Source organism: Oryzias latipes, chromosome 18 (assembly GCF_002234675.1).
Source record: "Oryzias latipes chromosome 18, ASM223467v1".
NCBI lineage: Eukaryota > Metazoa > Chordata > Actinopteri > Beloniformes > Adrianichthyidae > Oryzias > Oryzias latipes.
In genome coordinates this window covers 13,044,232-13,067,170 of record NC_019876.2, presented here as the reverse complement: position 1 = coordinate 13,067,170, position 22,939 = coordinate 13,044,232, and the positions used below count along the sequence as shown (strand labels likewise).

Here is a 22,939-nt window from a genome sequence, read left to right as displayed (position 1 = left end):
TATTGAAATTGAATTTATATGTATTTAAGCAGCACCATTTATACCTTTTTTTATTAAGAACAGGAGATCAGAATCAAAAAAACATGAGATCTAAAAACATAAAGATTAAGAAATAAATAAATAATAATCATCTCTTAAAAACAATGTCACATTTGAAAGTTTTTCTGTCTACTTTCTGGCTAACTTTAGCAGTAAACAAACAAACGTCACCGCTGCTATGTATCATTTTATGACAAATCCTGAAAACGTTCCCCACACATTTTCCATCCTCAGTTTAGCTGACTACAGTTCCAGTAGAAGGATGATAGTACGTAAAGACACAACACCTGGAAAAAAAAAGTGACGGAAAACCCTCTCAGCCCTTTAATATAAACTGACAGCTGTTTCCAACAGACATCTTTAGTGGATATGCCAAAAAAGTCCCTCACGTTAGATGAGCATTTTACAGATGCATTCCGTCACGGCTTCTCCCCCATATTACAACACATAATTGATCAGGAGATTTTTTGTAATATTCTTAATTTCATTTTCATTATATCTTTTCATTTAAATTGTCAATCATATATATATATATATATATATATATATATATATATATATATATATATATATATATATATATATATATATATATATATATATATATATATCATTTTTTCAGAACTGTCTTTTTTTCCATTTATCAAAAACACTTAATAGTTTGAAATGTTTAAGAAAATTAGAACCTTCGCCAACACTTCACTTGGTGACAATAGTGCATTATGTTTGACTAGTTTATAAACTTAATTCGATATTATTTTGGAATTTTAGAGAGCCAAATCCATAGTTTGAAGTGCATTTTTACTACAAACAACATTTAGAAAGCTAGCAATTCAAAGATCTTGAACGTCACAATTTCTGGGTAGAGATCGCGAATATCTGAGTATTAGAAGACTCGTTACAGTCCTAATCTGGAATCCACCTCATTATTTCACTTGAAGCTGTTCAAATGTTTGCCTGTAGATCATAAAGTCTTAAAGTGCGCAAAAAATAAAAAATGGGCTCCAAATAATGTCAATCCCAATTAATTTTGGATTGACATTGGTTGAAAAATTGTAGGAAAAACATTTGTGGGATTTGCAAGATGGCAGATTCAAAACAGTCGAGCCTCATAGCAACACAGGCAAACCAACACTGTCATGGTAATAGCTGTGCAGAGATTTGTTTCACCTGACACCTAAAGACTGTGAAAAGCAGGCAGCTGCTGTTAAACATCTGAGTTTGAAATTCTATACACCTGAGAAAGAATCACTGAGTGAGCTTAAATTGACTCTGGCATTCTGCTCAAGATTTTAAAAAAATGTTAGCCTCACCTTCTATCTACTTGTCTTCATTGAGTTATAAGATGAATAAATCATCAAAACAGTCCCATGACTTTTGTACAACCACATTTGTGCCGAGGTTTTACACCCAGGAAGCCATAAATTATGCTTCTCACATTACAAGATTGCTCACCAAGCTGATGAACAACAGGACAACGAGGGTCTTACTGTCATCCTGGATCAAACATACAGAAGGTCATTCACTCTGATCACATTTACTCTCGCACATTTACCTAGAACGCTGATATGTGCGTTTAATCATTAACCTCAAAAGAATTGCATCTTGGTAGTCACATGGAGCTAGAGTCTCCATGGTTGCAGCCCTTAAGCAAAGCAGTGAGATTCAGTTGTGTGCATGTATGGGTTGGAGTTCCTGAAAAAGCTACGTAGAGCAGGCAATTCCAGTTGAGCCAAAATGTAGGTGCGGCTGCAAACTGTAGACCTGTGATTTAAGCGGCATGACGTCATCCAGGTGAAAGGGTGTTTGTTTTTCTTGTCTCTTCAGCGTAGATTGCTCCGTTTAAAAACTCCAATAAAATATTATCCTTCTAACTAAAATGTATTTCAGTTTCAAAGGCTTATACTTGGAGTTTAAGATCACTTTCAAGTTTTTGTTTTCTTGAGCATATATGAAAAATCTTTTCAGGCATTCTGTTATATATATATATAGAGAGAGAGAGAGACAAAATTGATCAGCCAGTGTTTTGATCATGGTCTAAAATATAGTGAAAATAAAGAAAAAACGTCCTCATTGATGTTTCCCTGTTTGTACACTGAAGATGATTAAGTTGCGAGGAGACGAGCTATTAATCGTGGCTTAGGCGATTTTTACATCGCCAGAGTGGCTTTTCCATGGTGAACTGGTACTTCTCGTCTTGTGTAAAAAACAAACACAAACCTGTGTGTTTTGGTGTTGCTACAGTGCAGCCACTGGGTGCACAGGCCTTATTAAAATACAAAAAGGATAATATTCACTAGGAATGGATGACATTAGTTTTTTTTTCTGTGCCATTAAGAAAAAAGTATTACCATTTTACAAAAATGAAATCCAAAATTTGCATTTCCAAATATGCTATTTAAAAGGACTCTAAGTTTAATATTTTTAACTGACTGCTTTTTTACACTGTCAAGACTAAGAGAAATGGTTTCCCTTAAAAGTATATGAGAAAACCATCACACAGAAAGTGTTCCAGATTTTAATCATACTACAGAATTTCATTTTAAATAAAAACATTAATCAAAACGCAACAGAGACACATGCTTTACTTAGAAAATGAAGCTGTTATTTCAAGCTTTTTAGCTTCACCAATTTATTTACTTATTTTTTTACACAACTTAAATTTGGTTTATTGTAGCCTGACTGACCTTTGTTTTTTATTTGTTTATTCTAATAGCCATTTGTGGTTGTAAAACTTAACTGATAACTGATTACAAAATTTTATCATAAGATGCTGCACTTCAATCAAGTTTTTGACAATACATATAGTGGTGGACAAAATTGTTGGTACCCCGCAGTTAAAGAAAGTCCACAATGCTCACTGAAATGACTTGAAAAGTTAAAAAATAACAATAAATAAAAATAGATTGAAAATTAAATAATCAAAATCAGCCATTACTTTTGAGTTGTTGATCAACAGAATTATTTAAAAAAAACAAACTAATAAAATAGGGCTGGACAAAAATGATTGTACCTCCAAAAAAGACTGAGAACTAATTGCCCAGGGGGTCATCAGGGGTTGACATAGCCCAGAAATTTGCACTGGCCCACAGGGCCAGTAGTTTTTGAAAGTTACTGGCCCGACACCGCGCATAGCGGGACCCGCCGCTCCGCAGGTGCTTGCAACTTTAGGGGGGTGCGGGGGCATGCCCCCCCGGAAACTTTTAATATGGTACAATTTGGTGCATTCTGGTGACATCACTTATTTCTACACTTTTCAATGACTGAAAATAGACCATATCAAACTTAAATCTGCTCTAGTCTGTTTCAGATGTTTTGAAGAGAGCACTGCAGTGTAGTAGGTAACACTAGTTCAGAAGTTTTCATGGTGCTTCTAACGGCAAATATCGCAATAAATCATAAACCTTAAATGTGTTAAAACAATCTAATGGCAGCTTGAACCATTTAACGAATCCAATAAATCCCTTAATGCATTTGACCAATCGGATGGACGCCTTCACATTGTTGATGTTGATGTTGTTGATGGAGCCCTGTTATGTTAGATGTTTGTAACCTATGTCAACGTGGGTCATTTGGAGTATAATTTTTAAACTGGGAATGGTTATTTGGTTATTTTGCTGTTTGTTTATATACCGCAAATTATATCGTTATCGCAATTTTAATCTCTGATATCGCATATCGCGAGTTTTCCTCATATTGTGCAGGTCTAACTGAGATCATTCAGCTAACTAGAAATACTTACTGCTTACAGTGTTGTAAAGAAAAACAAAATTAAGTAGTTTAACATTCTACTGCATTTGAGTCTGAGATTCAGGTATTTGGAGTTGCCTTTGATTCTTTGACATTCAGCTTAAAGCTTAGTGCATACAGTTTCATCTTCAATGCATTCATTAAATATCTTGCTGTCCATACTAATTATACCCACTACTCCATCCAACATATTCCTATCTATTCCTGCCATGTCTTCCACATCTCTGACATGCTTCAGTCTCTCTTCAGTGACGGTGTCGGATTTATAATCAAATGTAATAATAACCCACTGGCTTGTGCCTTCGTTGTTGCTGTTTAACATTGTTTTATATTGAATTGTTACATTCAATAAAGTTTGAAAAAAAAAAGTAGTGAGCGCGTGCCGCATGGTGCTCGGCAGTGAAAGCCGCGCGCGCAGGCGGGAGAGAAGGAGAAGTGATCAAAGGTTTCCCATAGAAACCCTTGAAGTCTGAACACAGGACTAGCAGAAAAACTAAATTATGAAGACGAGGTAAATCTACACGTTTTCGCAAAATGTACTTTATTGAAAAAGGTGAAGAATATATAAACCGTTAGATATTTTAGTGGCCCGAGCGGACAAGTGAAAAGTAAAGTCTTGTGGTCCGCACTGCTCGAAAAACAGGACCGGGCCAGCGGACAAATGGCTATGTCGAGCCCTGGTCATGATGAACTCAGGTATCTCTTTATGGGAGACGACCAAGGAGGGCACCACTGTTGAAAGGAAATCATAAAAAAGCCAGACTGGAATTTGCAAAAATGCATGTTGACAAGCCACAAGGCTTCTGGGAAAACGTTCTTTGGACAAATGAGACCAAACTGGAGCTTTTTGGTAAGGCACATCAGCTCTATGTTGGTAGACTCAAAAATGAAGCATACAACGAAAAGAACACTGTCTCTACTGTGAAACATGGAGGAGGCTCAGTTCTGTTTCGGGGCTGCTTTGCTGGATCTGCACAGGGTGTCTTGAAGTTGTGCAAGGTCAAATGAAATCTCCAGATTATCAAGGCATTCTGGATAGAAATGTGCTGCCTAGTGTCAGAAAGCTTGGTCTCAGTCACAGGTCATGGGTCTTCCAACAGGACAATGATCCAAAACACACAGCAGAAAACCCCAAGAATGGCTGAGAGAAAAGCGTTGGACTATTCTGAAGTGGCCTTCTATGAGCCCAGATCTGAATCCCATTGAACAGGAGCTGAAAAATGCCATTTGGAGAAGACACCCGTCAAACCTGAGACAACTGGAGCAGTTTACTCATGAGGAGTGGGTCAAAATACCTGTGGACAGAAGGCTCATTGACAAATACAGAAACCGTTTAATTGCAGTGATTGCCCCAAAAGGTTGTGCAACAAAATATGAAGTTATGGTTACCATCATTTTTGTCCAGCCCTATTTGTTTTGTTTTTTTTAAATAATTCTGTTAATCAACAACTCCAACGTAATGGCTAATTATTTAATTTTATTGTTACTTTTGAACGTTTCTAGTCATTTCAGTTGTGGACTGTCTTTCTTTAACTGAAGGGTACCAAACATTTTGTCCACCACTGTATGTCCACAGACATCTTTGTAAACTGACAGATGCAGACAGGAAGAGGAAAGGAGTACGGTTTCTTTTCTTTCCTTTTTTGTTTTTTTTACTTCTCTCTTAATGTCTCTCAATGTCGAGAGAACCTTTCCTGTTGGCATTATCCTTTTTTTGAAAGACTGTTTGTAGCTGGAAGAGAGAAGAAACATGTCACTGTGGTGCCATGGAAAGGATACATCCAAACTATTAGTTTGCAGTTCCAAAATGAAGTTAGATTAAATTCATTCAGCAGATGGTACGATTTTGTTAAAAAGTAGATTATGATTGAGACATTTCTTGAAGTATTGAGTTCAAGCTAGTTTTTCCTCTTATGAATTTAATACTTGCAGTGTTTTTGGTTTCTGAAAAGCTACAACAGAAAAATTGTCCCTAATCAAAGACCTGTTTTATTTTTATTCGTGTAAATCTTTGGTCTGATGTGAATGCAAGCATATGCTTAAATAAATTAAAATACAGTTACAAATATATATATATATATATATATATATATATATATATATATATATATATATATATATATATATATATATATATATATATATATATATATATATATATATATATATATATATATATTTACATTTTAGATTGTGCAGTGTAAAATGAAAAACACAACTTTCAAACATGGTTTTTGTTTTGCTTTTTGCCGTAAGTGTACACAATCATTGAAGAGCTATTTATTTCAAATTATTAGATGTAAAAGCTCAATCTATGAAGAGTGTATTAAATCTAATCTTTACAACATATATGCTGTCTCTACTTACTTTTATCTAAGAGCTGATGATCACTATCTAAAGTATTATACTTAATGTTCAGGGGTTATCCAGATGTGTATGAATATGGAGGAGGTCATCAAATTGAGTTTTGGATTTTGCTGGAATATTTGCAGGCTTCCTGCTGTTATCCCATCTGTTACCCACCACAACTGACTGTGTGGGAGGAGGCATGCAGTAATTGAATGCGGTGAGGAGACATTTGACAAGACGTCACCTCAGATGCGTTGTAGTAGGAATAAAAATCTACAACAGTGCTGTTCAGGTAGCTGCACTAGGGACTAGCCTTTTCTGTAGCGTTACTCACAGATCCTAGAGGTACAGTTATGCTGCTGTCCAGCTGCTGTTACCTTTGTCTGTTCTAGCCAGTCTAACTTGTATCACCGGAAGCAGATCAGTGTATCCCAGAGGCGACTGTGCTACGCAGCACTACGGATTCACTCAAAATCTATTTTTGGGTTCAGCTGTGGTTCATTTGTGTCCACCTGCACAGAGGATATTGAACTGGTTGGAAACAGGACACAAGCCTGATAGAGAATCCTGGTCAACAAAATAAGACCGCGTGCAAATTCATATTTGACCACAAATGCCTTCATTTTCATAGATGAAAGCTAGAGGACAGCCACAGGTAAATCAGTTAGAGAATTTTAGAGATTTTGTTAGTTCCTTTTTTGAAACATTTAAATCCTTGGATAATCTTGTTGCTTTTTAATTTCACAAAGACAAACGGGGAGCACTCAAATGCTTAAGGTCAAAACAAATGCAGAGCAAAAAGTTGTTGCAGCCAAAAAAAATTGCAACATAGTTTTGATTCCTATTCAATTGACCCTGACCTGTGGGGTGGAAAATCAATTGCAAGGTTTTCTGAAAGCACCCAAATTTCACCTGAGGTTTTTTTGTTTTCATTTGTCTTTACCAGATTACTTCCCAGCTTCTTGATGCATTTGTTTGTATCTTTTATTAGTAGTCAGCTTTTTCTTTTCTACAGATTGTAATAAATTTGTAATTCTTTAACATAAAGGAAAATATATTTACAAGTAGAAAGGGACCGGAGAAAGGTAGTCTGCCATCTCTTGGTGGGTGGAGTCTCCCTGCCCCAGGTGGAGGAGTTTAAATACCTTGGAGTCTTGTTCACGAGTGAGAGAAGACCGGAGCGTGAGATCAACAGGCGGATCGGAGCGGCGTCCGTAGTTATGCAGTCGCTGTATCGGTCCGTTTTGGTGAAGAGAGAGCAGAGCCGAAAAGCAAAGCTCTCAATTTACCGGTCGATCTTCGTTCCAATACTCACCTATGGTCATGAGCCCTGGGTCATGACCAAAAGAACGAGGTCCTGAATACAAGCAGCTGAAATGAGCTTCCTTTGGAGTGTGGCTGGGCGCTCCCTTAGAGATCGGGTGAGAAGCTTGGTCACCCGCGGAGGGCTCGGAGTAGAACCGCTTCTCCTCCACATCGAAAGGAGCCAGTTGAGGCTTTTAGTTGGCATCTATTCCGGATGCCTCCTGGACGCCTCCCTGGAGAGCTGTTTCGGGCATGTCCCACTGGGCGGAGGCCCCGGGGAAGACCCAGGACAAGCTGGAGAGACTACATCTCTCGGCTGGCCTGGGAACACATCGGGGTCCCCCCAGAGGAGCTGGAGGAAGTGGCTGGGGTGAAGGAAGTCTGGGCATCTCTGCTTAGACTGCTGCCTCCGCGACCCGGTTCTGGATAAGCGGAGGAAAACGGATGGATGGATGGATATTTACAAGTACAGGGCTTTCTCCCAGAAGATTATTATAACGTAGACCATCAAAATATAACTATCAACTGAAGTGTCTTTTGTTGGATTGGGGTGTGTCTCTTGTTGGGATCATTTGGAAATGCTTTTATGTGCAGCTTGGCATTAAATGGTTTTCAGCTGCAAACATTTGGTCGTGCAGATTAAGTGCATGTTCTTTATCTCAATTGTTGGCAGGATGCAATCTGTAGACCAACGGTCTGTTCACATGATGGGCCCGAGACAAAAAAACGTCTCCCTCTGCAACTTGTTTGACTCAAGTAGCTAAAACGGTTTAAAAGCTAAATATTAGGCTTTTTTTTTTTTTAGCGGCAGTTGATACAGAAAAAAAGTCAAATCAGTGGCTAAAAATAGTGTACATAACCAAGGAAAATATAATAATTTATGAATTCTGTATAATATCTTTAATGAATGTTTAGTGTTTACATACATTTCATAAGTTTATGCTTTCTGCTGTTTATTTTACAAGATGGATTGCTGCATTAGCGTGTCAAAACATTTTTGGTTTTCATAACAATTTGTATGTTTGCATTTTAGGGGGCATCTGTTCTCAGCCTGAGCTGCCCTAAAACCAAGGAAGAATCAAAAACAATAATTAGTTGCACATGAAAGCAGATGGGATTTAGACAAGATGTTGGAGTTTCAAACTACAGATAAGGGATGCATTGGAAGCTGCAATTTTGATTTGAGCCTTTAGAAGCAGTTTGCAACTTTTCCTTTGCATTAAGCATGACAGAAGCTTTAGTGGAGAGATGTCCGACAGCAACTACATGAGAATGCAGCGTTAAAATTGAACAGTTCTGGCAACAGGGGAGATTATGTTGCATATTCAAACTTTTACAGTTAGTCGCCCCCATTATGAGCCAGAGTTATGTAATAACCGGGGAAAGCAGTACAGTGTCCACTCTGTGTCTTACGTCACAGCAACTTGCCAGCCGCAGTTTGAAATGGAAGTGAATGTCAGATCGTGGAACCCCTTGGGCTGTAAAGTTATTGAAACTGATTTCCTAAAAACAGTGGTCCTGTGCTAGTCCTGGAACTGTTAGACAATAGAGCTAATTTACATTTCTAAGTATGCTTATTCCCCATCATTGTTGTCTTGTATAACATCCATGGCCTCAGATGGTTTGGTGTGTGCATGCACAGGCTGTTTATTATTTTCACTTTGTTCCTCTACACTCACCTATCTGTGTTGTTCTCCCTTGGGTCAGTGTCAGAAATACGTCAAGTTTTCAGTCAGCCTGATGCTTTGTTGTTTTTAAGAGTAATTTTTAGAAAAATATGGCCATCCTTTACAGTGACTATTAAAGTTAAGATGAAACTGTATCCAAGTCCATTAGCACATTGATTACTCTTCTTTTTCCCTTTAGTCAAGGTTATGGCAACAAATGAAGAAACTTGACATTCATCCATCCATTTTCAAAACCTGCTGAATCCCTTTCGTGGTCACAAGGTTGCTGGAACCTACCTAGCTACTGTTTGGCAAAGCAAGGGTACACCCTGAACATGTTGCCAGTCTGTTGGAAGGCCACAGCACTCACATTCCTATCTAGAGACACCAGTCAACCCAAGAATCATGATTTTGGACTGCGGGAGGAATCCAGAGTGCCTGTGGAAAACCCATGGATGCTCAGGGAGAACATGCAAACTCCACACCAAAAAATCCCAGTCTGAATTTGAACTTGGACCTTCTTGTTGTGAGGCAAAAGTGCTAACTGCCACATCACTGTAGAGCCCGACATTTGTGGTGGTTCTATTATAATGTGAATAACCTTGTAAATGCTAAAGATAATTCACTGATGATGTACCGCAATCAATACAAATCAAATTAAGATAAAGTTTGGTCTTGAAAAGATCAGGAAGGAATTCCCTGCTGATCTGAAATTGTGTTTTGAACTGTCAAAAACACTAATTGTCTCAAATGTGAAGGAAATGCGGATTGTCTTAGTTTCTCACATGTTGAACAATATGCTGCTTTGTTAGTTAAAGAACAGGAGCGTATCAATCGTTCTCTAGATTTAATTTAAAAGCCATTTGCTTTTTTTTGATTATTCTAAATATTTACAATGTCGACCAATGCAGGTGGCTCAAATTATAAAAATAGAAAAAAATGTAAGCAGCTAGAAATGTATCTGGCACAAGATCTTCATATTGGCCCCCAAAATAAGTTTTATTCTAGGGAACATTTGAATTAACTGCCAACTGATGGGAACTATTACCATAGATCTTTTTGTATCCGGTTGTGTTTTACATCTCCATTTCTATCAAAACTCTAAGAGCTGTGTTTGTATAATTTGTCTTTCTACACACCAGCATGGTACATGCGGTGACAACAGTGTATTCTAGTATCAGGGCTCCACTCGCTCCGAGTGTCATGTAGCCTGTGTGTGTGTTTGTCTGGTCACCCTGGAGCCAGTCGCCCGCTCCTATAACTCTGATCCCTGTCACCTGTCCGCTCGGATCACATGCACACACGCTGACATGTACATAGACACATACAATAAGAGCGACCCTTTCTTGGAGCTGATATCTAATAGTGGATGCCAACTGTTCAAAACTTGCAAATGCAGTTTTGCTGTTTTTTCTAGTTTGGAAACAAAAGGACTCATAATTGATGGTACAGCGACGGAAGCTAATTTTATTATTCATATATTCCTTATTTTGCAATAGTGTGTTATGAACATCATGCACAAAATTCTGGAAAAAACAGACCAGTTTAGGATGTTAATTTGTGATATAAAGTGTAGTAATTATATAGCTGAAACAAACCCAAAATCCTCCATGTCCTGAACACAAATAAACTCAGATACTCTTGTAAGTAGTGGTTCTTGAACTTTTGTTTTTCTTGATACAAGTAACTTCCTTTTTTGTAGTGTTTCATCAAACTGCTGCATGTTTATTTTTAGACATTTTAGCTGGGATAACATTTATTTTCCGATGTTGTTCTGTTTACCCTCGTCAGGCTTAGACGGAGCTTTATCAAGAAAATTTGATCAAACAGAAGAAAACACATTTTTAGCAAATGGTTGAATTTGGAAGTTGTTCATGTGTCTTTTCTGTCTAAGTAAAGGATATTTGTACTTTGTCGGGCTTTGGTTTTTCATGACAGAGGAATGTTCTGGAAAAGATTTGCCTATCAGTTTATATCTCCCCACATTGTTGGTGGAAGGCATTGAGGCCCAGCGTGGAGTGTGAATGTTGCATCTTGAAGCAGCTGTAGATGTGGTAATCAGCCAAATCAAGACCTGGCTGGAAGAAAGGGATAGCAGGGCTCCAGACTAACTTTTTTCACTAGGAGCACAGTGGCCCCTAACTGAAAATTTTAGGGGCACAACTAGAAAATTTAGGGGCGCATACCGTAAATCAAAATTCTAACCAAATCTACTAATTTCCACTGTATTACTAATAAATACTTTAATAATAGATGCAGAAATTACAATGTGCTGTTTCAAATTCAGTGTCACATTTTAATCTGCACTTTTGAAGATGCACCAAGAAGGTAAACTGACAAAAGCATCGCTGTCATGACAGTACAAATAGTTAAGAAAACTGATGGAAATTTATCTTGGTGACACCAAATAGGTGCAGCCAAGATGCACAATAACCGTGTTTGAGATCACCCAGGTGAACTCAACGCTGCGCAGATCACATGGTGTGTGACATATATTTTTGTTTTTGCTCCAACATTAACTGTCAATCATCACAAAAATTTCAGGAGAAAGGGGTGGGAGCAAGGGGCAAACCTACCCGGACACAGCTGGAAACTGAACTGACTGAAAGCTGCCCTACAGGCTACAAAACAATGCATTATGGGACATGTGTCCTGATGGTTTTTGTAGTGGAGGGATTAATCAAAATAATTTAAAATACCAATTCATTAAAAAAGGCTACATACATTACAAAACCTTAAATAATCATAAAATATATAATAACACAGATCATACTAAGGGGGAGAAGAATATTAAAACTAAACTGAATGTTAAGGACAATTCCGATTTCCTGCTGTTCTCCTTCAGTCTTGCTGCAGATTCGCCTTCATCTCACACCCCCCCCCCCCCCCCCCCCCCCCAAACGATCCACACGTATTTTCAGTGTGTCTAAAACTAATGTTGTTTTTGCTCGAGCGTGTTTAAAGTTCAAGCCCCGTTAGCTGTCACGCATGTAGGTGTGGGACATTTATTCTCCACAGCTGACCCGACTCCCGCGGGAGCGGTGTGCTGCCGTAACCCGTTTGATGCGCCGCCGTAACCGTAACCAAAACACTAAACCTTCCTCCGGGTCTGTGCGGCCCAGAGAAAAGTTCAGCACGGACTGCATGTATTTAGAAAATTACGAGCGAAAAGATACGTTCTAGAAAGGAAAGTAAGGAACTCCTTCATGTGGTCCGGGGAGGGCGCTGTCAGGTGTCCTGCTTTCAAACCCTGTCATTGTCACGCCCCCAAGAGTCATATACCCCACTGTGATTGGTTGGTCAGCTCTAGGCCCCTCCCCCTACACGCATTTTAGCCACTCACAGTGGCTTTCCCTATTCTTCTCACACGCAGTGGCCGCCTCAAACACAGGCATCACGCGAGTGTGTGCTCGCGTTTCATGAGTATGTGCGCGAGTGTGTGTGTCTGCCTGCGTGCGTGTGCGCTCGCGTCTCATTGATTATTTCATTGATCATTGACGTGCCCCTTCTACGTTTAATGTATAAAAAAATATGAAGGGTGGGGGAGGCAAATTTACTGGTCGCACATGTGCGAATGGATGTAAAATTCAGTCGCACACTCTCAAATTTTGGTCGCAAAATGCGACCAATTGCTCGCAGTCTGGAGCCCTGGATAGCTTTCATGGTGGGGTTATGCCACAGTCGTCATGTCGTAGCTCTATTGTCGGAATCCATGTGGAAGCACTTGGGCAACATCTTCTCTATTTAGTTTTTGAAGCAAAAGAGCCCAACCTCTGTGATAACTCCAAACAAAAATATGCTCAACTTTGAGAGAACAAGACCTGCTTAACCTAGTGGTTGTTTTGGAATAAATGTTTCTGTGTCTGATTGTATGTCGCTTGATCCACATGACTCCTTACACATGCAATTGTATGTGTTTTTTCTGTGCAGGAGCAAAAATCCTCGTCCGGCCGACACAGCATGTCACGATGCCGAAACTCCGTGGCCACGACCACATCAGATGAGCAGCCACATATCGGCCAATACCGGTTGCTGAAAACCATCGGCAAGGGCAACTTTGCTAAAGTCAAACTGGCTCGACATGTTCTCACTGGAAAAGAGGTGGGTGTGCACCAATGTGAAGGTTTAAAAAAAGGGGGGGTTTTCATATTTTGTAAACTTCTGACTTTTAGATTTTTTAACTCCATGGAAAGATTTCATGTTTGTTCAGAAGTCGTTTTCAGTCCACAGTTAGTTTAGAAGATTCTTGTAGAATTTGTAATGTGTTTTAGAGCCTGTTTCATCAGACTGTTTATCGAAGTAGTTGTTTTCAACTCTATCTTTACAGCTAAAGCTGTATTTGGTCGCTTTAGTTGGTTTAAAATGGGAAGTGCATTGAAACCCTTTTCAATCGAGGGAAAAAATCCACAGAATGAAGAAGTTGTTTTTTTCTTTTTTGTAAAAAGAACAAACAGCCCTTTGACACAAAGTATTTGTCATCGTTTCCACAAGCTGTCCTGCTTAAAGATGAGTACGGTCTGCAATGATCACCATAGGCATACTTAAACTATGATGGACAGAATGTAAACCAAGAATCTAGGAATTCACATGAAATGATTTTTAAAGAACTGAAGTGGAACACCTATGATGAACATTACAGACTTCTCAGATCTTTTGAAGCAGGTAGGCTTGGGAATCGATTACTGACTAATACTTGTATTTGACATTGTATCACTGCATGAATGGGGTGTGAGCTAAGCTTTTTATTCTTTTTATTTAAAACTGCTGTTTTATTTTACGCACCTGCCTGCTTCACTTTGGTTTGATCCATTTTACCTTCCAAAGATTACAAATTCTGTATGGATGTTTAAAAAAAAAAAGAGCAAAACATTTTATTATCCTTAAATCTATCAAATAGGTTTTTTGATTCTCTACATATTTTTTTAGGATGTGGTCACTGTCCTGGCCATTACACGAAGCCTCAATAGTCTCCAGGAAACCAGCTAGATATTATTGAAGCTTTGTGGGACGATGTGTTTTTTTTCTGTTTTTGGACATACGGGGGTTGGTTTCATCAGTTAGAAAGTACAGATGGGGAGCAGCCATTGACTGTAGTTAAAAACCGGAGCAGGTGAGTATGACGTAACCCATAGAAAATGGTTTACCGCTGGCTCCAAAGAAATAGTCAATTTAGTTGCCGGTTTTTCGTGACATTAACGTTGTTGTGTTTGAAATAGAAATCCCGCGTAAGCAGTGATTGCCCCGAGTCGGTCTGAGTCAACATTTCTATGGCAACTACTCTCGCCAATCAGGAGTAAGGTTGTTGGATGGCCACACCCCTACCACTTAAAAGCGGGCTACACAAAACCAGAAAAAAGCATTTCTGCATATTTCATTATTTAAATTGTGATGGATCAGGACTAAACAAAAGCTCCGGTTTGTGACACATGAACCGAGATGGGCAGGCCAAAGTATCCCTTCCCTGCTCCAATTCTGATGCATCCACTTGCAGTCAAATAGATCCATTAACGTCTTCATTGTCCCCATCTGGGCTGGCATCTGGCTCAAAAATGCACAGCTGCATAGCTCCAATGGTGCTTGCAGTTTTCTTTGGGGTTTTTTGCCACGCTAATGTTAGCTTGAGGTTGTGAGGGGCTGTAAGGTAGCGGGAGTTACTTCTGGGCCAACAGTGCCTCCCACAACTCCAAGTTGAATTTGTGATGAACTTCTGCTGCTCTGAAGGAAATGTCATAAAAAAACAACACAGCCTTTTTGATTTTGGCTAAAACTTGCAACTTCAAAATTAAAAGACAGCTGGGAGCAATTCTGCAATAGATACAAATGTAGCTGGAGTGAGACTTCAATGAGCAGCACCAGTCTCCCTGCTGCTGCTGTGGAATCGCAGAGATTGTCCTTAATTTGTTTAAAATAAATATAAAAGTATTGGTAGTTATAACTTGTTAATCTGGTTTCAAGGTTGCTGAGGATTTGTTGTGATTTTTCTGTTCTTGTGTGGTTTTGGAGATTGTGTGTCTAATGCAGGAGATTAGACCTCCATTGTCAGCCTGAAAAGAGACGCGTTAATGTTTCCAGCTTACTGTGAATTTCAGTGATGTAACACGTGGATCTGTCTGGCCCTAAAAAGGAACAGGGCTCTCGTGAGGCTGTGCTAGGCTACGTCGTATGCCAAGTCAAGTGTTGATTTTACATGTGACAGTGTACTGTGGGCGGGCTCTGTAAATGTGTGACAACTCTGTGCCTGACACCCCGATAACACTCCATTTGACCAGTTTGCACACACAAAGAAAACAAGAGAGAGTCAGAGGGCAGGAAGAGTCAGGGAAGCGTGACCAGAAAGAGGAGTGAAAGAAGTTAGATGGCACAAATCAGAAAGAAGTAAACCTCCCTGTTTTGTGTTCTTGCGATAAGAGGATTCTTCGGTTGCCATGCTTCTTTTCCTCCTCTGTTTCTTTTTTATCTTCAGGCTCCTTTTTTCAAACTCCTCCCCCCACATCCTCCATTTTTTTCTCCCTAGTTCCTGCTTTGTTTCATCATTTGTATTAAATATTTCACTGATTTCTGAACTTTAGACCTCATTAAGCTTTCGGTTTGCAGCATTTCTCATTGTTATGGGACTGTCGCAGCTGCGATTGTGTCTTTATGACTTGCTGCTGCGAGGCTATTCCTGATGTGGCTAAAAAGATGGCTACCTGTATAGATGTGTAGGTTTGATCATATGTGTAAGCAAATAATAAACACGTTTCAACAACCACAAAACCTCTTCTTTTGCTTTTTAGGTGGCCGTAAAGATCATAGATAAGACGCAGCTCAACTCATCCAGTTTGCAAAAGGTGGGTCTATTAAAAAAAGAAATAAAAAGGTTTGGCACATCATTTAGTCCATCTTCCTTTTTCTCAGAAGTCATTTTCAAGCCACTCTTCCTACCCTGTGTCTTCGTCTCTATTCCTCTCTGAAGTGGTCCAGTTTTCGGAGAGAGTTTTAATTACAGGAAACAAGCTGCAATTACTTCCTTTGATCGTGGCAGGGTGGGGTCTGTCCACTTACACGCAAACCATCTATCCATGAGCGGCTGCTCACTGAACACACACACTGAACGTACATCCATCCGCTGAAACAAAATCCACACGAGAATTTATTTTACGCTTGTGGTTTTTATGCTACGGTCAATAGCATAGACTGAAGGTTTGTACTGTTTATTCTAACATGAGTATTCATTCCTGTTTGGTAAAAATGCAAACTAAATAGATCTGCAAAGTAGAAAACTTTAATCACAGCTTTATGTTGTCTGCACTTCTGTTTTTATAATAAGGGGAAAAAATGCATTTTTCTGTTTTTACTGCAGCTCTTTCGGGAGGTGAGAATCATGAAATTGTTGAATCATCCCAACATAGGTAAGTAACAGCAAAATAATTAGCTGTGGAAACACTTCTTGCAAACTGCATAGTCTAAATTTTTTTTTATAACACAAATGGCATCATAAAGATCTCTCTGAGTTTTGCTTTCCTTTTGCCATTTTCCCCCACGTTTCCCTGTCTTCACCCCCTGTCATATATTTCTACTTTGAGTTTCACTCCTCTCTGTAATGCATTTTTCCTTTCTTTCTGCCTGCAGTCAAGCTTTTTGAGGTGATAGAGACGGACAAGACTCTGTACCTGGTAATGGAGTATGCTAGTGGAGGTAAGTGCGAGTGTCCCTGTGAAATCATTGTCCTGTTACTACATCAAAATGTGATTTCCCTCCAACCAGCCCAAAAAAGAAAACAAAAGAGACATGTGGTTTTCTTCCAGTCGTTAGTTTGATGTGGTGACCTATTGCTTTACCCCTCAACATAACAACCAGGATGAAAAACAGACAAATGGGCTCATTAGGCCTGCACCATAAATAGCAAATTTATCATTATTACGATATCAGGCTGCGCAATACGCATATTGCAAAATTCGTCAAATTGTGATAAATGGTAACCTTAATTGTGCTAAAACGATCTTATGGCAGCTTGAAGTATTTAACGAATCCCTTTATGCATTTGACCAATCAGATGGAGCCCTTTTATGTTAGACGCTCGCCTCCTATGTAGATGAGGGTCATTTGGTCTGTAATTTATGTTGAGTTGTTTTGCTATTTTTTCATCTATTGCAAGTTTACATCGTCATCGCAATACTGATCACCAATATCACAAATCGGGAGTTTTCCTCATATTGTGCAGCCTTAAGGTACATTATGTCAAGTCAGCTAGTTGTTTTAAAGACAGTTGAATGTCCTTTTGACCTGATTCTATCTTTGGGAAAAATAATTATCAGCTCTTGATGGTAACTCTCCCCCTTTTTTTTCTCTGCGCTCTCAGGAGAGGTCTTTGATTACCTGGTGGCCCACGGAAGAATGAAGGAAAAAGAAGCCCGTGCCAAATTCAGACAGGTATGTTTCAGGGAAATGGGTATGGTAATGGAAATGGTATGTTCATTTACTGTATGTAAGCTGTACACTGTATAGCCTGTGTTACAATAGTTCACGCTAGATCATTAAACTAGGAATGTCCGGATAAAGGGTTTTTTTTGGCCCTGATCTGCTTCTCAGAGTCATTAGATTTTCATAATCTTCCTGATTTGATACTTTTGTAACAAATTAAAAAAAGGAAAAAATGTGAGAAAACGATCAAGATTGTCCCCCTGTTTTCCTTTATTAACCTACTATTTAACACAAACAGAGCACTTCTGTGAAGTAGCTTGAACAATCAAGTAATAGTACAACTGCTTCATTATTGACAAGTAAAATGGGTGATAATTGTTTTTGTTTTTGTGAGTCTAGTGTTCTTATCAGAATTATTGAACATTTATGGTTAGATGTAATTCAAATCTCCAGTAAAATGTGTAAGAATTAAGGATGAGTTTCTATTGTAAATCGTTGTTGTTGCTGCATAAATATATGATGGTGAGTGTTCATGACCAGCTTATATCAATGGAATCATTTCTATACATTTTGGTTGTTTATGAGACATTGTTTTATTTTAATTAGCTTAAATAGCTTCCATTTTGTAGACTGTCCCTTGGCAATTGTCCCACAGCTGTCTCTACGTTTAATTCTTATTAAAAAGTAAAAAAAAAAAACTTTTTAAAAACAAATGCCTAAATATTTCTTTGTTTGTGTTTAGACAAAGCAAAAGTGACACATGTCATTTTGAATGTTTAAAAGACTTATTAAATCCCTAAAGTTCAAATCTGTGAATGTCCTGCTAACTTACTGAACTGACTTTGTGCACTTCCTGTTGTATTCTGCTGCTTGGTTTTATAGCCATAAAATGATTTCTACACATCTGGTAGTGTATTAGTAGTGTATGCATCTCTAATAATATGTGGGGCCGATCAGAATAATGAGAATAAAATAAATAGCCGATCCCTGATCGGGAGGCAACATCCACTTCCGATCAAGCCTGAAACTACGTGATCGGGCCCAATCTGTGGTTACGTGATGGAATCGGGACGTCTCTTCATTAAACTGTTTGCAAATAGGAACAGTTCAATTAATTTTAGTTCCATCTTAATGCTCCCAGATGAATTTTTATGACAACACGCTAACATAGCCTGTTCATCACCTCCGTTTTCTTCTCCCTCGCTCTGTCACTCCTCAGATCGTGTCGGCCGTGCAGTATTGCCACCAGAAGTGTATAGTGCACAGGGACCTTAAGGTAAGATCAGACACATAAAGCATATTCGGTGTCCAAGCTGCCCTTCCCTTCACATTAATCTGTATATGATTGGAGTCTTTTAAGATTATGTCCCGCTCCCACACACAAGTTAAACAAGGACAGTGGTATAATGGCTTTTCCTAAATTCTGTTTAAAACGCATACATTACTATACTCCTCCCTTTTTTATCCATCGGTTTCCTCGATTTGGGCTTTAAATGGATATTTTTGGGAATTGAAGACATTTGTACGCTTTTAAAACTCACAGCAAACACACACAGATTCAAGCTTTCAGGTCATTTTGGTTCATTATATTATGCAGGGTTGTAAATCCTCTTATCTTGGCAGAAGGCAGACCTGTGGACGTTATCATGATTAGTGTTTACAGGAACCTCACAGGAACCTGCCAGCACTGAGCTTTATCCTCATCAACTATTAGGTTTTTGTTTCCCTCTTAAAGCACTTATTTAAACGGAGCTTTACTGTCAATTGTGTTTCTGCTCCTTTTGAAAGAATTTACAGCTTTCCTGCGTTTAAAAAAATGTATTATTTGCTTTAAAGAAAAAAGAAAAAGCATGTCTCGTTGTAATGCGCACGACGCCTCACATTATCCTAATTACTCCTGATCTGTGGGGTTTATTGTTAAATCCAGCACAAGCTTGAACCCCTGTTGTCTGCTAAATCATGGTGATGAGTGTTTAAGAGACTACTGCCCAGTTTCTGTTTTTCCTAATGTCTCATGCGAAGAGTCGAATTATATATTGTGTATCTGATATTAAAATGTAAAAGTATTGTTAAAGTCCCACTCCGATTATTATTCAAAAAATGTTCCCAGTGGTCTTTAAACGACGATTATCAAAATAGCTGTGGTTTTCTAGGACAGGCGGGGAGCTTGTGACCCGTCCAGTAATGTTTTTACGTCACACATAGTCTTTTTCAAACAGCTTTTTTCCCCCCCCCTGCTCCTGAATCACCACAGATTGAATAAAAATTCTCAGAAATTAAGCTTCATTTCCTTAATATATGTCCTCCATCGATAGAACATTAAAAATAACCTACAAAACCATTTTCTTCAGAGTGGGTTTTAAAGAAAAACAGGTCCTCATTTACTAGTTGGACTAGAGGTCAGAGATGATGCAAGTCTTGTATGCAATGTGCTAGCTGACTCAAACACAGATGCCACCAAGCATTCAGAGAAGTAAAAAGGAGAGTACACCTGTTGCTAGGCAACTCAAGCCTCCCTGCTCACTTTAGGCTTAAAGACGCAGACATGGGTGCAAGTTGTGAAAGCTCCCTTGGCTAATGATGCGCGAGCTTTGTTGGGTCGGATCATTTCAATAAAATGGCTCTTTTTTTAAATTAATTTTGTCCAAATAAATTAATATGTTTTTGTCTTTGATAAGATGCTGCCAATTTTCAACTTCTGGTCTAAGTAAAAGGATAAATCAGACCAGATAATCATTATTCTATCAGAGAAATACGTGGTTGTTGGTGTTTAGCACCAAAAGAAGCTTTTTTGTCTTGTCCAAACTGAAACTCTCTTGATTTCCTGGCTTCATTTTTCTTTTTTTTCGCTCTCCATTTTTGTCTCATCACTGTGCGTCTTCAGGCAGAGAACCTGCTGCTAGACGCGGAGATGAACATCAAGATAGCGGACTTTGGTTTCAGTAATGAGTTTACTCTGGGGAACAAGCTGGACACATTCTGTGGATCTCCACCCTATGCAGCCCCAGAACTCTTCCAGGGCAAGAAGTACGACGGGCCTGAGGTGGATGTCTGGAGTCTGGGAGTGATCCTCTACACGCTGGTCAGTGGCTCGCTGCCCTTTGATGGACAAAACCTTAAGGTGAGGAGGAGGAGATTTCTTTTGATTCATCTGTGGAGGACAGGCTGGGGTTTGGGGTAAGAGGGTTTGGGTTGGATTTTGTCATTCTGGTTTCTAACCCTGTAGAAATTTAGCTCCAGATTGAGGGAATGAGCCCGTTTTTGGCACTTTTTTCATTTTATTCAGACAGAAATTTGGTCGTCTGATCATTTTAAACTGAAAATGTTACCTGCTGCTTTTTTTTCTTTTACAAATACAAAATGTTGTGCTTTTATTTAACTACAACCATTCTCAGCAATGACTCATTCTGTAAATACAGTCATTTTCACAGACATTAGAACATTAAATATGTTTATGTGTAAATGTTACCAAAACACGTTTTGTTTTAGATCAGATATTTTGTGGTTTGTTTCAGTTAAAAGCTTTGCTTTTTCATTTCGCTCTGGTTTTGGCAGATTGTATCAAAAATATAAACTGATACCTCTAAAAGAAAAAAGAAAAACAAGATTGGAATAAAACTTAAAGCAGATTGAAAATGGGCACATTGAATGCTGTCATAACCACATCAGGTAAAAGAATCAGAAATTAAATCACCACAAAGTCTCCCACAACGTTTACCTTTCAGATTTTTACGTCTGCCTTTGTTTAACCTTTTAACACCACAGCTTCAGCTCCAGCATGACATTCTTTGGACTATCATAACTTTTCAACTCTTTATGCAATTTAACATAATTCGGATTCTTATGCGGAGAAAAAATTTGGTCTTAAAGAGTTAAACTGTTTATTTTGCTGAAGAGTAAAACCCTTTTTGGCATACCGTTAGCTTTAATCCAAATCAGGTTTTTATCAAATGACTCATTATTAGTAAGAATTGCCTTCAGTTCAGTCATTCCTGAACTCCTGGATCTCGATGTGCTTCTCCGTCTGCAGGAGCTGAGGGAGCGAGTGCTGCGCGGTAAATACAGGATTCCTTTCTACATGTCCACCGACTGCGAGAACCTGCTTAAAAAATTTCTGATCCTGAACCCTTCCAAAAGAGGCAGCCTGGAGGTATGTCACACAATGAGTTGTCGTACATCCCGCACACACACATCCTAGAAAACATGTAACAAGAGTAGCTGACCCCCAGCTGTTTTAGTTGCTCACTTTGTCCATGGTTCCAACCACAGAACATTTTTAAAATGTTTTTTTAGGCATCCTGCAAGTGAGTAACTTGAGTCCAGTAAACGTAGTAATAGTTCTGGTAATTATAGTACTTAAGCAAAGAAATCAATAAAATTAAATTAAAATGTATGCATACATATAGAGTACTATTCAATAGGTTTAAAAAATGTCACAAAAAGTAATAGGAAATCAAATAATCATTACAACTTTGCCCTCAAGTAGATTCATTCTAAATGGCTGGCATTAACTCCCAGTTCACCGTATATCTAGCCTTTCAGTAAATATGTGCTGCGTGTTTCCCCAGCTGCATGTGACTTTGTTGCTGAAGTGCTAAGTGCTTTTTTGAAGAGTTGGTAAATGCATGCTAGCTTGGATTTTATTAGTGGCTAAATCGGTTCCCAGTAAATCCAAACGGGTGGATGACTTTGCAGCTCAAGATCTCAAAATTGTCTATTTAGAATAAATCATTTTCTTGATCTTTGGTTATTAATGCTGAATTCATCTATGAGATAACGCCGCTTAAAGTTCCAGTCCGATCATCTTTGATCTATTGTAAAAGCGTTCCCAGTGGTCTTTTAATAGTGAATATGCCGTTTTGAGCCAAAATTTGAATAAATTTAGAAAAGCTGTCGTTTTTGTAGGACGTAGTTTCTGCAGAGCGGCAGTAGCTCTTGAGAAATTCCCCTCTGAGTTGTGGAAGGGACTGCTGATGCTGAGCAATCCAGCCTCCTCTTCTCCTCCCCACTGCTGAGAGCTGCCTGTTTACACTCTCTCCTACTAGCTTACAGCGCCTCAAAACCCCAACCTAACATTAACAGCATGACAAAAATGGCGAGCGGTATTGGAGCTATCCAGCCGTACAGTTCTGAGCCAGATGCCAACACTGATGAGGAAAATGAAGATGTACATGGATCTGTTTGTCCGGCAGTGGATGTATGGGATTGGAGCAGTGCAGGGACCTCGTGGTTTGCTGTTGTAGCTTTTACATCATAGCTACAAGCTTTTCTAATTGCCATTTTTTTATCTGCTCCTGTTTTACTACGGTTTAGTTAAAAAAACCCAGGCAATTTGTAGTTTAATTTTAATACATGTTCTCCATCCTGAGAAAAACATCACAAGAACATTTGAAAAGCACAATTTTCAATGGAGTGGGTCTTTAAGC

At 38.8% G+C, this 22,939-nt stretch overlaps 1 protein-coding gene across 11 annotated transcripts in view; it reads left to right on the top strand.

The window, feature by feature from the left end:
- mark2 (microtubule affinity regulating kinase 2) overlaps positions 1-22,939 on the top strand; it is a 53,463-nt gene that overhangs the window by 8,961 nt on the left and 21,563 nt on the right. For all 11 annotated transcript variants that reach the window (XM_023948860.1, XM_011487411.3, XM_011487416.3 and 8 more), the window contains 8 exons: positions 13,041-13,211; positions 15,887-15,940; positions 16,453-16,501; positions 16,722-16,787; positions 17,452-17,522; positions 18,733-18,789; positions 20,398-20,634; positions 21,544-21,663. In XM_023948860.1, coding sequence (XP_023804628.1) covers positions 13,071-13,211; positions 15,887-15,940; positions 16,453-16,501; positions 16,722-16,787; positions 17,452-17,522; positions 18,733-18,789; positions 20,398-20,634; positions 21,544-21,663 — 795 coding nt within the window. In that variant the 5' untranslated portion in view covers positions 13,041-13,070. The remainder of the gene's footprint in view (positions 1-13,040; positions 13,212-15,886; positions 15,941-16,452; positions 16,502-16,721; positions 16,788-17,451; positions 17,523-18,732; positions 18,790-20,397; positions 20,635-21,543; positions 21,664-22,939) is intronic.